Genomic DNA, 14,970 nt, shown 5'->3' on the forward strand with positions numbered 1-14,970 from the left:
GGGTGGGAGGGAGAGGTGGGGGGGAGAGGTGGGGGGGTGGGAGGGAGAGGTGGGGGGGAGATGTGGGGGGGTGGGAGGGAGAGGTGGGGGGGGGGGAGAGGTGGGGGGTGGGAGGGAGAGGTGGGGGGGAGAGGTGGGGGGGTGGGAAGGAGAGGTGGGGGGTGGGGGCGAGGCGACGGCGTTACCGTAGTGCCGCTATTATCTGCGCAGTGCGCAATCTACCGGAGTGTGCAGACGACTTACAGAATCTTGGTGAGTACAGTACAATATGATACGTTCCGATACGTTCAATGCATGTATGATACGTAGCTTTAGCGATTTCATTTTAAGGTTACCACGATACGATACGTTCAATGCATGTTAAAAGTTTCTATAGCAGATAGGATTGTTTCCTGAAAAAACTTTTTTTTATTAAATTGCAGTTCAGGTAGGCTAAGAATTTACCTTGTTTTTTTCTACTTTACATTTTACTGTGCAATACAGTATTGTAATTAATAAATACATACAGTATATAGTTTATACAGTATGCTACTGTACATTTCTCTGTTTTGCTAAATTACCACCATTCTTTAAGACTCCTGGGTAGGTTATACCATCTTCGACTTACGATATTTTCGACTTAGGATGATGGGGTCGTCGTAACGCATCTCCATCGTAAGTAAAGTACCTGTCCTCACTTATCTACCAGTTATGTGTTACTTATTTATTGGATATTTACTTGTGTTACTTATTTTCTGTTTTAAGTTCACTCGTTTCCGGTTAGTTTGTTTTCTTTGTGCACATTATGATTTTAACGTTAACAATTGATAGTGGAATGTATTATAAATGTAAACGTCGTATTAATATGATGGAATTAAGCTGCGGTAACGACGTTAAATATATGAATGCATGCGGGGTATATGGAGGTGTGGGCTTTCTGATTTTTTTTACACAAAACGCTATTTTTGCGGGGTATATGCATCTGTGGGCTATATGCGTGAACATACCTACGTGACTTTACCGAAAGAACCAAAGAGTACGAATTCCTGCAGTCACGAAAGCTTCAAATCAAGAATGTACACCACGTTGTATTGGACCAATAGATGCGGTTTCACGGGACTGTGTGGAGATTGTGGCGAAGCACTCACGCTGAAGGCAGTCGGCATTGAGCAGGTCTTGGCACTTCTCATGGCACTTGACGCCGCACTCGGTGCAGCGCATGCCCTGGCGCGCTATCCCCCACAGCAGCCCCTCGCACTCGTAGCAGTAGGTGGGCGCGGTGGCTGTCCACACCTCGAAGCGGTGAGGGATGGTGCACGAGATTGGGTAGATGAGTGCCTGCAGTGTCTTCTTGTACACGTGCATTTTCTGGAATGAAAACGCGGGGAAAGATCGCCATTGCGCATCGTTGAGGATGTGATTAAATGTCGTGATGTTGAACAAAATTGTTCAGAAGACCACCAACCGAGTTCAGTTGACAGGGCATAAAGGTGTACATTAAAATGTAATATAAAATTACAATCTAAAACATGGTACAGGATTGAGCAAATATAAGAGGTTCATGAAGAGAAATAACGAGATTGAGCTCTCTTAAATCGAGTCACCATCAGATCTAATAAAACCAAACAAAACAGAACTATTTACCACACGATGCACACAACAGAAATGCCATGTAAACTAGATTAGTTCCAATAGATTAATTAAGATTAGAACATCAAGTTTGAAGTGGAAAATAGTATCCCTCAGAGAGAACAAGACGGCAAGACAGAAGCATACACATCAATGGAGAACCATCTATAGTGATAAACAAACTCAGGGGAAATTGCATTTTGTACAATGAGCACAACATGCTTTGTTGCAAGATGTATGCTTTATTGCCAGAAGCTGCAATTAAAATAAATGTGCACACAAAAACCAATTATTTACTAACACTGTCCTATCCCATCATTGAAATGCAGTACAGTATAACAAAAGCACAATAAATATTGTACATTGTCCTCATTCATATTTGGAGAATGTTTCAGCAACCTGAAGAACTGATTAACCAGATTTCCACCTGTATGCCAACATTTTAATGGTTGTCGAGCAGAAAAACAATACAGCTTTCAGAATTTATATCACTACATATAGTAAAAACATTAGTCTTACAGATATTTTCAGACACTTAACAGCATATATAATTGTTTAAATTACCAGTATTTATTGTACCTTTTTACTAGACACAGACAAAGATCCCCCATATAGCCTTGACAGACTGTAGGGGCAAGTGCTGTTAGCAAGCACCAATGAAGGCCGGCACACACATGAGGGGGTGGGGGGCCAACACCATGCCCAGCCGCCTTTGTCTCCATAGTGGCAATGTTTAGACAACACGCCAGGTACTTATTTGAAGCTGAGTCGACCTACGGGAGGCCCAGGACCAATAAGTGGTATTGGCCGTGAGCTGGAATCGAACTCAGGCCGCAGCGTGCTAACCACTACACTACCACTCCCCACACCCACACAACAACAACCACTGTTCACCACTAATGGTGGTGATGTCACCACGGCGCCTGTGCCAGGCCAGGTGCACTCTAAGGTCATGCGAAGTGTTGAAGGCTCTCTGACGGGATGTCACAGGACAGACCTAGGTGCCATGGGTTGACTAAGTGAGATCACTGGCAGATGTACCAACTGTGCTCCCCACTGCCAAATTTCTGTATTTTAGACACCCGGCGCTCTGCTCACTGTTGTGAGCACTGCTCCTCTGCCTCCGTTGTTACTAGAGGGCGACTGCCTCCAACTCCCCAACAGCATCCTTCATGAACCTGCTCCACAGAGGCCGATCGTGACACTGCTGATACCAGGCAGCAGCAAGTCCAATAAGCTCCATATTCTTCTGTACCACGTCACTCCATCTCTTCTTGAGTCTGTGCCGTCCTTGTTTATCCCCATTTATCCGGCCGAATAGAATCTGTTTGGGCATGTGGTGGCTGGGCATGCAAGCTACACGACCCGGCCAACGCAGCCTCGCTTGCCAGCAGAGCTCACTGATGGGACTGTGTTCAGATCTTTCAAGGATCTGTGAGCTCCTCACACAATTCAGTCTGATGAAACCCAGGATGGATCGTAGGCAGGCTAACCTGAAGGTTTCAAACTGCTGCAGATGTTCCTTTAGAGGGCCACACGTTTTGCAAGTATAGAGAAGGGAGGGTATAACTATGGCCGAGAAGACTCGGATATTTGTATGGAGCGACAGGCCAAGTAGCTTGCACAAACCGTTCCGCAGCTGCTGAAAATATAATGCCGCTGAAATGATTCAGAGCGAGACCTCGGCTGGCAACCCGGAGCTGGTCATAAGCACGCTGCCCAGGTACAGAATCTCTCTCCACCACTCTCTCCACAACTGCCCCATCACCCACATCACTAATGGAAAGTTGAGGGAAGGGAGTATTTGAAGACGTAAAATACCCAGGCGAGTGCTTTGTGGGTTGTGGGGCTGTTGGTAAGGCCTTATCTCTGAGTAATATACTCCAGATTTAGCAGTAGTGTCTCCAACTTATTCTCAAAGTGGGCAGCAATCACCAGATCATAAGCATACATAATATGTTTGACCAATAAAGAGCCATCTCTTGACCGCACCCGGGCATCGATCCACCTCCCATTGTATCAATACCAGATGGAAATTAGACCGGTACATCCATGGAAAGACTCTTGAACTACGTGGTCAAAGAAGATGTTAAATCATTTAGGGGGCAGAGGACATCCCTGTCGCACCCCAAGCTGAACAGAAAATAGCTCCAATACCCGGCCACGCAAGTTTACTCATGCCTACCAACCAATGAAGTTCCTTAATGAGTGTGAACAGACAGTATGGTACTCTGAAAACACGAAGAATAACCCAGAGCCCTGGGTTATTGATGGACTTGACCAGGTCAATAAAACAGAGATGTAGGTCCTGTTGAAATTCTCTACACATCTGTTGTATCACACAGACAGATAAAATGGTGTCCATGCAGGACCGCCCGGTCTGATAACTGTATTGGGGCTCCACAAGCTTCTCATCAGCTTGTCTGGCAAGGCGATGTTGAATAATATAATTATTTTTAGGACCTTTCCCAGGACACTGAGGAGGGAGATACCCCGGTAGTTGTTGCAATCAGTGCAGTCCCTCTTTTAAAATTTGGCCATCCTTCCAATTCTGCGGAAACAGTCCTGTGGACCACACAGTTGTGATGATGTTATATAGGGCAGTCTGAACACAAATGCCACCCTCCCTCTGCAGTTTGCTTGGGAGGTCATCTTTCCCTGGCACATTACCTAGTTTCAAGCTCTGGATCGCCCTTCATACTTCCTTAACAGAGGGTACATCAGCCAACCACTCACAAGGAGCGGCTACTTCCTCCAATATTTAAGGCTCAGCAGCAACAACGAAATCAACCCCACCTTGCCTTATGATGTTGTTTGAGCTGAGGGGTTTTCCCTCCCTCAAGACATACATTCACATGCACACACACAGGGACCAGAGAGACATAGAGGGGAAAGTGCAAAGACACGAGGAGGCATGAGAAACAAAAACAGATGAGCAGCAAGACACTAGAAAAAAGATGTGCAATAAGACGTGGCAAGGAGAGACACAGACAGTGAAGCCGACCTCTTTGTAAATCTCCCTGATTGCCTCTTCACTGTTTAAGAAAACACATATTTACTTGAATACATGACCATGCCAAAATAATTTAACAGTTTAAATGTGTTCCATAGTTACATAAACTTCCATCTAAATGTAATGTTCTTTGTAAAAAAATTGGTAATGACACCAAATTTTACTGTCAACTCCATTAATCCCAAAAGAGCAGAAACTTATCAAAAAATTACAATGGAATCCCCTGAGACAGCGGATATTCAATGACAAATGCAGAAGGGAAACGCCCAACTTACAAGTTCCTCGTCGTTCAGCGAGGCTCGGGTGGCCATGGAGGAGAGAAGCCCTCCCTTCCTCTGCATAGCAGCCAATGACTGCAGGCGACAGGAGCAGAACAACACCCATTAGGTGAAATAACGCAAGAGGGCTATGTGATCTAAATTACCTAGCCCACAGCCAACAACCTTTCACTACCAATCAGGGTTTTGTATTTCAACACTGAAGCAGATACCTCATTTTAATCGTTTGGTTGTAATTACAATGGCCACTGTTGTGTAGTGTCAATGGCCTGAATACTCTCTGTTTCTTTTGGTAAAGTCACATAGGTATAAAATAAAAAATAAATCACGACGTTTCGATTGCAACACAAGCAATCATCATCAGGTGGGAAAACCACAGCAAAACATTTTCTTGCTGTGGTCGTGATTTATTTTATATTTTATTTTATACCCACGTGACTTTACCGAAAGAATCAGAGAGTATGGATTCCTTTAGTCACGAAAGCTTCAAATCTAGAATGACCTGAATGTTTTACCTTTTCCATCGGATGTTATCCCACTTTGCCCTGGTGTTGTTATTGCCAAACATTTGTGTCTAGTGGAAATCATTATTCTAATCCATAAAATATATACATTTCAATTAGATTTACTTGAAGCTGTAACATAATAATCTGCAGTTTGATTATACTTTATATATCACTCGCCACTGATGTTTAACAAGCCAGGAATCAAACTCATGGCACTGGGTTCACAGGAAAGTGCACAAACCACTCACCACTGCTCCGCTCCGCTAAACCGTGCACTGTTGTAAAACACCTACTGTGCATTATGGTGCATAAAATTAGTATTTCAGAATGTTAAACAATAAGTGTGAATTATAATTAAAATCAGCAATTAATTCACAAAGATGTGTTCAAAATTCCATTAAAATGCAGTTGCAATGAGTTACTTACCATTGCCTATCACAGTTAAGCATGGACAAACACAAATGTTTCACAGCTTTAGAATGAATACTAATTAAACATTGACAATACGTAGAACATAGCTTCATTGAACAATACAAAACAAGAACACTGTATGAAGTTATTTGGCAGTATAGGCCAAATTGTGTCAGTAAGTATAGCTAATTTCTTATTAGTCCTTTAAAACATCAGAAGTGACCAGACTGATGGCTAACAAAGGATTACATTATTATTTTTAACCATTGGCAAGGTTACATAATGTACAGTCTAAATAGAGGCCAGGTAACTAAGCAGGATAAGTAACTGCAAATTCCTTCTCTGTTCACTTAGTAATATGTTGCTCCTGTATATTCTCTGTGGACACATCTAAATAATATGTAGCCTGCAATGTGGGAATGAAACATGTAAATGTTAGCTCTATATAACACTGTGAAGTGTATATATATACAGTTTGTGATTCTTTGCATTTTAATGTTAACAAATATTCTCTAGAAATATCAAAGAACAATGTTTTTTTCTTCAACTTTTAATGGAAATGAAAATAAAATAATTTTTTTTTTCTCATGCACTCGGTAGGAGCTTGGGTATATAGTCTCTGCTGAAGCTCTAGCTGTTGCTATTTAAGCAGTGTTTCCCGATTGTTGCATCTCTCATTTCCTTTCGTAAGAAGCTAATATGTCCAGGCAACAGTGCTTAAAAACTGCTAGATACGTACCACATCGCTGACGAGTGGAATTGTTTTTCTTCGACGCAGATTGGGCATGCTGTCAATGCCATAGAGCCCACTCCCAGACCTGAACAACACACACACACATACAGACAATTATCATTTTTAAGTTATCATATTTATATTAAGCAGACACATTGTGTGAAGTGGCAAGATGTGGAGAGTGGGTGGTCCAATCCATATTCAATCGTAACATTGTAGAAAACCATGAACACAAAGGGGGTGATTATAATAGACATTCAGAAATAGAATACAGTATTTATTCATCCTGGATTGCACTCACCATAAAACTATGCACAATGCAATATGAATACATTAAGACACAAAATACCTACATCCAGTAAGGAAAATACAGTATTATGTTATGAGAAGTCCATTGGTAAAATTCTGAAAGGTGGTAACCAAATACTGAAGGAACTGCAAATACGTACTATAATCACCCAGGAATGTCTGTCCTTAACGCTCGTGACGTCACTCCACATCGACCAGCCCCCTTCATTCATATTCATGAGCAGGTGACGTCCTCCAAATGGACCCCCCCCTTCCTCATTAATAATCATGAGTGGGTGACGTCACTCAATATGGAGTACCCCCCACTACATAATCATGCACAAGTGACGTCACTCCACATCGAAAAGCCCTCCATTAATAATCATGAGCAGGTGACGTCCTCCAAATGGGCACCCCCCCCCCCCCCCATTATTATCTACTATAATGAGCCAAGAATGTCTGTGTGCAACGCTCGTGACGTCACTCCACGTCGAACAGCCCCCCTCATTAATGATCATTATAAGGTGACGTCCTCCAAATGGACACCCCCCCAATTCATAATAATTAGCGGCTGACGTCACTCCACACGGGCGGGCGAGGCGCCTCCTCCCCCCTCCTCGGCGTCAACTTACAACCCTCACTACAAAGGCAGAACCCTCACGTCACGTGATCTCCGTAACGCTGTTGAGACATCAAAGTAAAAAGGACGTCATGATGAACGAGGGATTATAACCTTAAAATTAAATAGGTCTGTGTCACCGCGCCCTTACAAATTGCACACGCATTAATGACTATCAAGTCGTGGTCTGCTTTTCGCTTGCAAGTTTCAGATTTACTGCAATACACCGGTCCTTGGACAGGCAAAAGGCTAGTAAATAATAAAAGCTGCTGAGAGTAATGAACAATATAGTTAATCTTGTGGAATGTTGACTGAAGCTTCAGTGAATGATATCTTGATTTTGATTGGATTTAAAGTTTTTAGATAGTGCTTTAATGTACAAGTCTAGTGGCTAAGCATGCATTTGTGTTCACTGTTTTTAATGGTATTCATTAAGTGGACAATGCTTAAAATAAATTAATAATAAAATTACATGTACCATTTAAATGCAACCGCATGTCATGATTCTGTGCAAATCCAAGGGACATAATTTATGATCAGTTGATGTGTAATATACCTCTACACTGGTTTGTGCCATACAAATAGGCAGCACCTCCATTTTATAACTTGGATGAGGGAAACTCTGCCATTAGTTCAAGGGGTGGGAGGTGGGAGCCAGATGGTGAGGCTGAGGCAATGCCTTAGCTAACAAGTAGGGAAAGAGTAGCATATTATAAGTGGAGGCACTGTAGTAGAGAAGATAAAACAATTGGAAGATCGTTTAATTTATGTAACCCCTTGGCATTTACAGCAATATTAAGTGGGAATGAGGAAATGTATTTACCTCCCGTGTTCTAAGTATTCTCCCCCGTGTTTAGTTATTTGAACGAAATTTCATATGATGTTGAATTTCATCATGAAAAGTTTTAAGTCACCGGTGAGCTCTCTTTGTCGGAATTTGACCAATAGATTGCACGTATAGTTATTAATACCTTTGTAACATGACAATCTTCTTCGGTGGTAGAGGGTTAGTGGAAATACTTTTGGTATAAAACTACCACGTGGCCTCACCCAAAAACAAACATGGGTCCGTGTATTGGCTAAAAAAACCTACTTTTTAAATTTACATCTATGCTGCTCAATTTACATTTAAGTTTCTTGTGGTTGTTTGCACCATTCATGCAAATATCCCTTCATTAAAAAAAATGTAATTTAAGCTTTTCAACTTGAACTAATAATACAAACATTACATATCCGTTATGATATTTGGTTGCATATTATTTTACAAACAGTGCTTGCACAAGCCCAATGTACAAATTAATAAGAAACACTGAAATGCAATTTAAATTTTCCAAATATTCTGGATAAATGTAATTTTCTTTTTGTAAATGATATACTTTCTTGTTTGGCAAAGATTGATTGTTGCGTGTTCAATTGTACCTGAGCATATCCTGACTTAAAATATTCTTACAAAATGATGTAGATGTATGTTTTGAAAAAAAAAATGTATAATAATAAATAACTTTCGACAGGTAGCTCATAAGTGTAAATTATAGCCAGACCTATGAGACCACATAGGGCACCTGTTTTTAGTATTTAAACTAAGTAGAACAAAATATATCTGAGAAACAGGGAAAGACATTTCAGGGGCCTGAACCATTGAAAGTAAACAAGCCAGATGGGGAAAAGGAAAGAAGTGAAGATTTGTTTTCACCCAGGGTACAATTGATCCTAAACACAAACCCTGCCAATAACCAAGCCAGGCAGGAGGCATCTGCACTGAAGAAGGTAGTAGGGTTAGCACTTAGTGCATTTCACAGGCATTTTGTTCTGGGTCATTGGTTCAACAGAATCAGAAACTTGGTAATGTTATAGGACATTGCCAATGCTCTTTTAACGCTGTAGATACAAATGACCTTCGCAAATCTCTTGTAAAATTAGGACATTTGGGGCACTGTCATAGCCTACATTAATATGTAATATTCATATTATTTATATTCTAATATGGTTTACCATGTCTGTCTCACTAAAATATTCTCTGCGGGCATATTCATATATATATAACATGAAAACTACTTGGCAATGTTTGCTTGGTGAAAATGTATTTTAATTATCAAACATTAACTCGTATCTATTACACCTTTAGTAGTGCTGTTGTTGCTGGCTGCTCAACCTTTGGGCCTGTGATCAGCAACTGTGATTAAAATAATATATATTTGTAAACACGTCTTGATAATAAGGTTTTCCCCTTTTTTCTGGCAACAAAACAGGTGTTAAGTTGTTAAAACACCAAACTGAAACCTTTTACAAGGAATCATGTCTGCATTAACCACAATACTTGTGGTCAGAATGCATATATATTATCAGACGTCTTCTTTAAATTAACATTGAGGTATTACCCATCTCCTGTTTCAGCACTAAGTCAGTGGTGGAAACTCTTCTTGTACAACGAATTGAAACGAGTTGAAATTACTGTTGGAAGAGGAGGCAAATGCAAACTTTCTTTGCCTCTCACTGGATTTGTGCTTCTAAAAGAGTGTTAATGCATGGACGTCAGCCATTGTGGCATTGTAGTCTTTCGCATTCATTCAGGAGTGGGTTAATTACGTAATACAATTTGGTCTACATCTTCGCAGCTTGTTGCTAAAACATTTTATTTTAAGTACCTTTAATGTGCGGTTTTATAGCCTTAATGTTAACCAGAAGACTCGCATTCTTTGGTCTGTTCAGGAATTATATAATTTTAGGTCTCATCATTCCTGAAGATCAAATTCCCCAGATAACGTTAAAGCTATTCGACCTACTATAATGTTTATATGACAAATTAATATAGCAATACAATACAGGTTCTAAAATGCGTGGTAAATGTATATTTACGCAAAGGTATTGGAAATATACAGATGGTGGAGAAAGTGTTTTCCACAGGGTCGATAACAATCATTAACCCTGCCAACAGGTCCACAACTTCAATTGTAAGAGTTGCATAAATTGCGGGGACTGTCTTTGTTGTGACCATTTTGTGTTTTGTTGTTCGCAAACAATTCTCAAAGGTTAATCGTACTTATATGTGTTGTAATGATTAACAGATACAGCAGTTTTTTTGGATGATTATTCAAAGCATAGAAAATGAAGAAAATCAGGATACATTACTACCAACTTATATATTCAATATACATTTACATTAACTGAGAACTTTCGCCTAAATTTATTGATATTGTCTTTGCGACTATAGCCATGTTCAAAGTGTCTTTTAATGGTAGAAACGTTGACAATAATGTTGCAAATAGCAGTTTATACAAAGAATGATCACTCAACGTATGTCAATCTCGTATACATTCTTGTGACCATTCCATCATCTCACCATTTGGGGCTACATTAATATTAAACAATTACATAACATGTTAAACAGACAGACATGAATTATCAATATATTGGCTGTTATTCAATGCAACACATCTTTTAATTCTAATCATAACGAAGTTTTACACCTCTCAAACAAAAACAGCATCCATTTCTCAAACACAGCTGTGAAATTTTCACTTAAAAAAACCCTACCGCTGAATAACACTCAATGAATATTTAATGTTATTGACGTGTGCATAGATTACATCACAGGAGACTGAGTATCTTTTAAACAAATGGATTTCAACATCCTGGTAATTGGTATTTTAATCTTGTGAAATGGCCCTCACTGACCTCAAGCATGACTCAGGCCCTGCTTTGTGGCAGGGAAGCATTCTTTATTTGACACCTATGGACAAACAACTTAATCTAACTATTATTTTCTAATGGTCATTACATTACATGTACACCTTACATAGTAGTTTATTTATTATCAAACTGTATGCGTATCTAGTCTCTATACTTTAATCCAGAAGTTATTTCATTTAATCAGTTATCACATTTTGCAAACAAATTGAACTTGAATTACAAATCATTCCAAATATTAGTTTAGCTCCCACTGCCCACAGCTATTACATGGTCTATTTAGTGCTGAACAAAAACGTGCTGCTGTCTTCCTTGATGATAATATGTACTTGTGGTACTGTTTACACGTTATTAACATATGGAAACAAAGCTCTACCAATATGAATGTCCTTGTATCTTACCAAAAAGGCCTACCTGAAAGTATTTGAAAACCCCTTTAAAAATAATCAGGCCTCTTGCCTAGTTATACAGTGTTGTTTGATTTATAAGAACGCAATGTAGAATGAAATCGTCACAAATGTATATTTTAGGAAGTAATTATCGGAGACATTCATTTAAAAAATCCATCCACCTAAAGTTATCCACAGCATTTGGGTTGAAGCTAGATTTAGTTATTCAGTGAACAAATCAATGTAAAAACGAGCACTACATTATTTATTTTCGCCACTTTTAAGCGTCTGTTATTGAGTTTTGCACCGTTGCAGATAAGCAAAGCCGGCCAAACAATTTTTATCAGTGAGGAATTTTCCCGACAAGTCTCTTTTTAGAGCCGTTTTGTACGTCGGGAGAGACTGGAGCCGCAGGATACCCTCAAGAGGTCTGTAAAGATCGGTCACGGCCAATTGATGTTGCTATGCTGCCACCTCTTAAGCACATCGTGTATATATGAATCAGACGATCCATCAGCTCTACCTCCTACCACTGGAATAAAGATGTCCGACACCCACAACGAGCTAGAAAAATAAATACATCACAAGATATTCGTGTTAATGTCTACGCACGATTCCCACGTGTGTATGAACACAGCTGCTTTAGATCATTTGCATAGGAAAGCATACTGCCAGGCCTCTACACATCTCTGCGAGATCATGCACACTAAGTTGTCACTGGAACACAAGCAGAATTAACAGACGAAAAAAACCTAAACACGTTAGTCAATAACACTGCCTTAAACGAACAAGATAATAGATTACGTTTCTGCCAAAGGCGATGAAGTGCCATTGCCTGAAACGTGACGTATTATATATATTTTAAGGCAGTATTATTAACGAATGTGGTGGAGGCTTTTAGCTTTTGACAGCCAGGTTTTCCTCGATAAATAAATTATATTGTATAATTATCTTTGTCAGGATAAATCCCAGAAGATAAATGACCAGAATTCCCGAGCTGCTATACTCAATAGATACGGTTTGCCTTCATATAAAAAAATTACTACCAGGACATCTGTTTGGCCTTGCAAAAAACAGGTCCTGCGGCCCAAATGATATACACTAACAAAAACACAAATGCATGCATTGTAGTATATGTGGACAGTGTGTACACTCCCTGCACCGTGTATGCAGTGGTGTCATTGCGTGTTGTGACAGAAACGCTGCACAATACTCCCCCCCATTTCAAGATTCGCTTGCCTTCCGCGTGGAAACACCGGACCCTCGCTTGCTCACCATACAATGGGACTATTAAATGGGAGATTTCACAATTATTCCTGGAAGATTTTCGCGAATGCCATTTTATAAAATGTGTTTTTTTTACTGTGGAAGCTTTCTGCCACAAAGCCTTTTCAAAAGCACACACACCAAGTCGATTTTTTCTAATTGAAGAACTGAATAAAATGAAATTGCAAATAAATTAACATTTAAATGAGCCGACTCCAATCCAACATTGCTAAATGGCATCGTAATTTTGTCAGTCGGATACCGATTGGATAAAAAAAGAAATTGCTTAACCAAATCCGATTCCACACTAAACAATAGAAATCAATGAAGTGGGGAGCAGGAGGCGAGGGTGTACAGAGCGAAGCTAAGGAGGGAAGGGGTTGGGGGTGCAATCACTCAGTGGGAGGGCCAGGAGAGCAGATGAGGATGGGATGAGGTCCTGTGTGTGCACGCTTGTGTTTCTGGACGTGTACCATAGGCGTGTGTCCCCTTTATACGGGCATGTTATTGTCTTGTGTATTTGTGTGTATGCTTGAGTGTGTTTCATGTGTCTGTGCGTTCGTATACATGAGCATGTGGAAGTTCATCTTGTGTGTAGGTTGTTAGTAATCGCAGCTGTTCAAGTAACCTGGTGACCTTGGTTTGAATCCCAGCCAAAGGTAACTTCAGTGGCAAGTAGTTTCTGAATCTTTCCTGGACTTCCAGAGGAGCATCTCAGTCCAAAATTAGTACCCAATGCAGTGCGTAAACACAAGTACTGGAGAGATATACAGCTGGGCATGGTGGAGGCAACACCACCCTCTTACACACAGCGCCAGCCTTACCCAATGCTCACAAACAACATATTCCCAACAGCCCATAATGCTGAATTATGTCTTTGTATGTATTATGTACCTCGGTGTGTTTGTATGAGTGTTTTTATATGTATGGCATGACATCGTGTGTTGTGGCAAGTGGTGGAGCGGTAGTTGTCACACTGCACTACGGAGTTTGATTCTCGGTCACAGCTAAAACCAGTGGTGAGTGATATCTGAGTTGGCCCTGGGTCTCCCTGAGGTCATCTCAGCTTTAATGAGAAGCTAGTGAGGTGTGCACATTTTAGCACTGGGGAGACAATGGTGTTTGGCATGGTGGTCACCACATCAGCCCCATGTGTACCATTTCAGCCTTAACAGAGGATCACTTGCAGCACGGATTCCAAGTCAATAAGCCTATAAGAGTGCTCTTTGATCCTTGTGTGCCTCAGCATGTGTTCATTTTTGAATTATCCAAGTTTTTAAAACATATTTTTTCTAACTAAAGCACACGTAAAACAACTCATATTGGTTAGATTTTCAGTTATTGTACGTCATAATACGAATAAAAAAACGAAATTCTGTGGTCATCTCTAGAAGACAATTACGTACAATATTTAAGCAAAATGGAAATTTGTGAAAATATTTGAATACATAAATCATACTGTGCATATATTAAGATGGCAGAGAAATTGTAATAGCCTTGTGTTTAGGGGCCATCCATTTAGTAGGTACGCAAAAATCTGTCAAAACTTTACCCCTCCCCCCCACCACCTGCGTACGTACGCCTGATGCACCCCCCCCCCCCTCGAATCCTAGAGAACGGCCGATATTTAATCAACGCAGAAACGATCAAGGATTAATAATGTTGACGTGTTTAAGCAAACAGATAGTCCACCGCTGGCTGCATTAAATAATTAAGTTGCGTACATTGGCCTCTTATTTTGCTGAGCAGCGTGATAGTTGCAGTCAGGGGTACGGTGGCACACAAGTGACATCTCTCCCACAGTCCCACTTCTCCCGGCAGTACTTGTTGCCTGACAGCTGAAGACACTGAACTGTGGCTCATTTGAAGGCCAATGTAGACAAACTATTATCGAGGCTTCACACCCCCCCGCCCCGTTTCCTATGCGTACGTACATTGTCAGTAGATCCCCCATGCAAGCGTACACATTTGAGTTAACCCCCCTTCCCTCCTCCATGCGTACATACTAAATGGATGATGGCCCCTTATATGAAGGATTACACCTCAAAATGGAGCTGAATTCACAGATTTATTTGCTAAAACGTGGGAAAATGAAGCATGTTTCAAAAAGCTAAATCCTTACAATCTATAAAACGTAAAAATTGTAAGCGTATATATGCCATAAGATTTTAA

At 40.5% G+C, this 14,970-nt stretch overlaps 1 protein-coding gene across 1 annotated transcript in view; it reads right to left on the minus strand.

Annotated features, from left to right (window-relative positions):
• Positions 1 to 14,970, minus strand: part of LOC144736307 (protein unc-13 homolog C-like) — a 147,362-nt gene that overhangs the window by 123,440 nt on the left and 8,952 nt on the right. The window contains exons 4-6 of the mRNA XM_078618958.1: positions 6,556 to 6,634; positions 4,897 to 4,974; positions 1,128 to 1,347 (exon numbers count right to left, since the gene is read on the minus strand). Of these exons, the coding sequence (XP_078475084.1) occupies positions 1,128 to 1,347; positions 4,897 to 4,974; positions 6,556 to 6,634 (377 nt within the window). The remainder of the gene's footprint in view (positions 1 to 1,127; positions 1,348 to 4,896; positions 4,975 to 6,555; positions 6,635 to 14,970) is intronic.

The sequence above is a fragment of the Lampetra planeri genome, chromosome 3 (genome assembly GCF_965212315.1).
Source record: "Lampetra planeri chromosome 3, kcLamPlan1.2.h2, whole genome shotgun sequence".
Classification (NCBI taxonomy): Eukaryota; Metazoa; Chordata; class Hyperoartia; order Petromyzontiformes; family Petromyzontidae; genus Lampetra; species Lampetra planeri.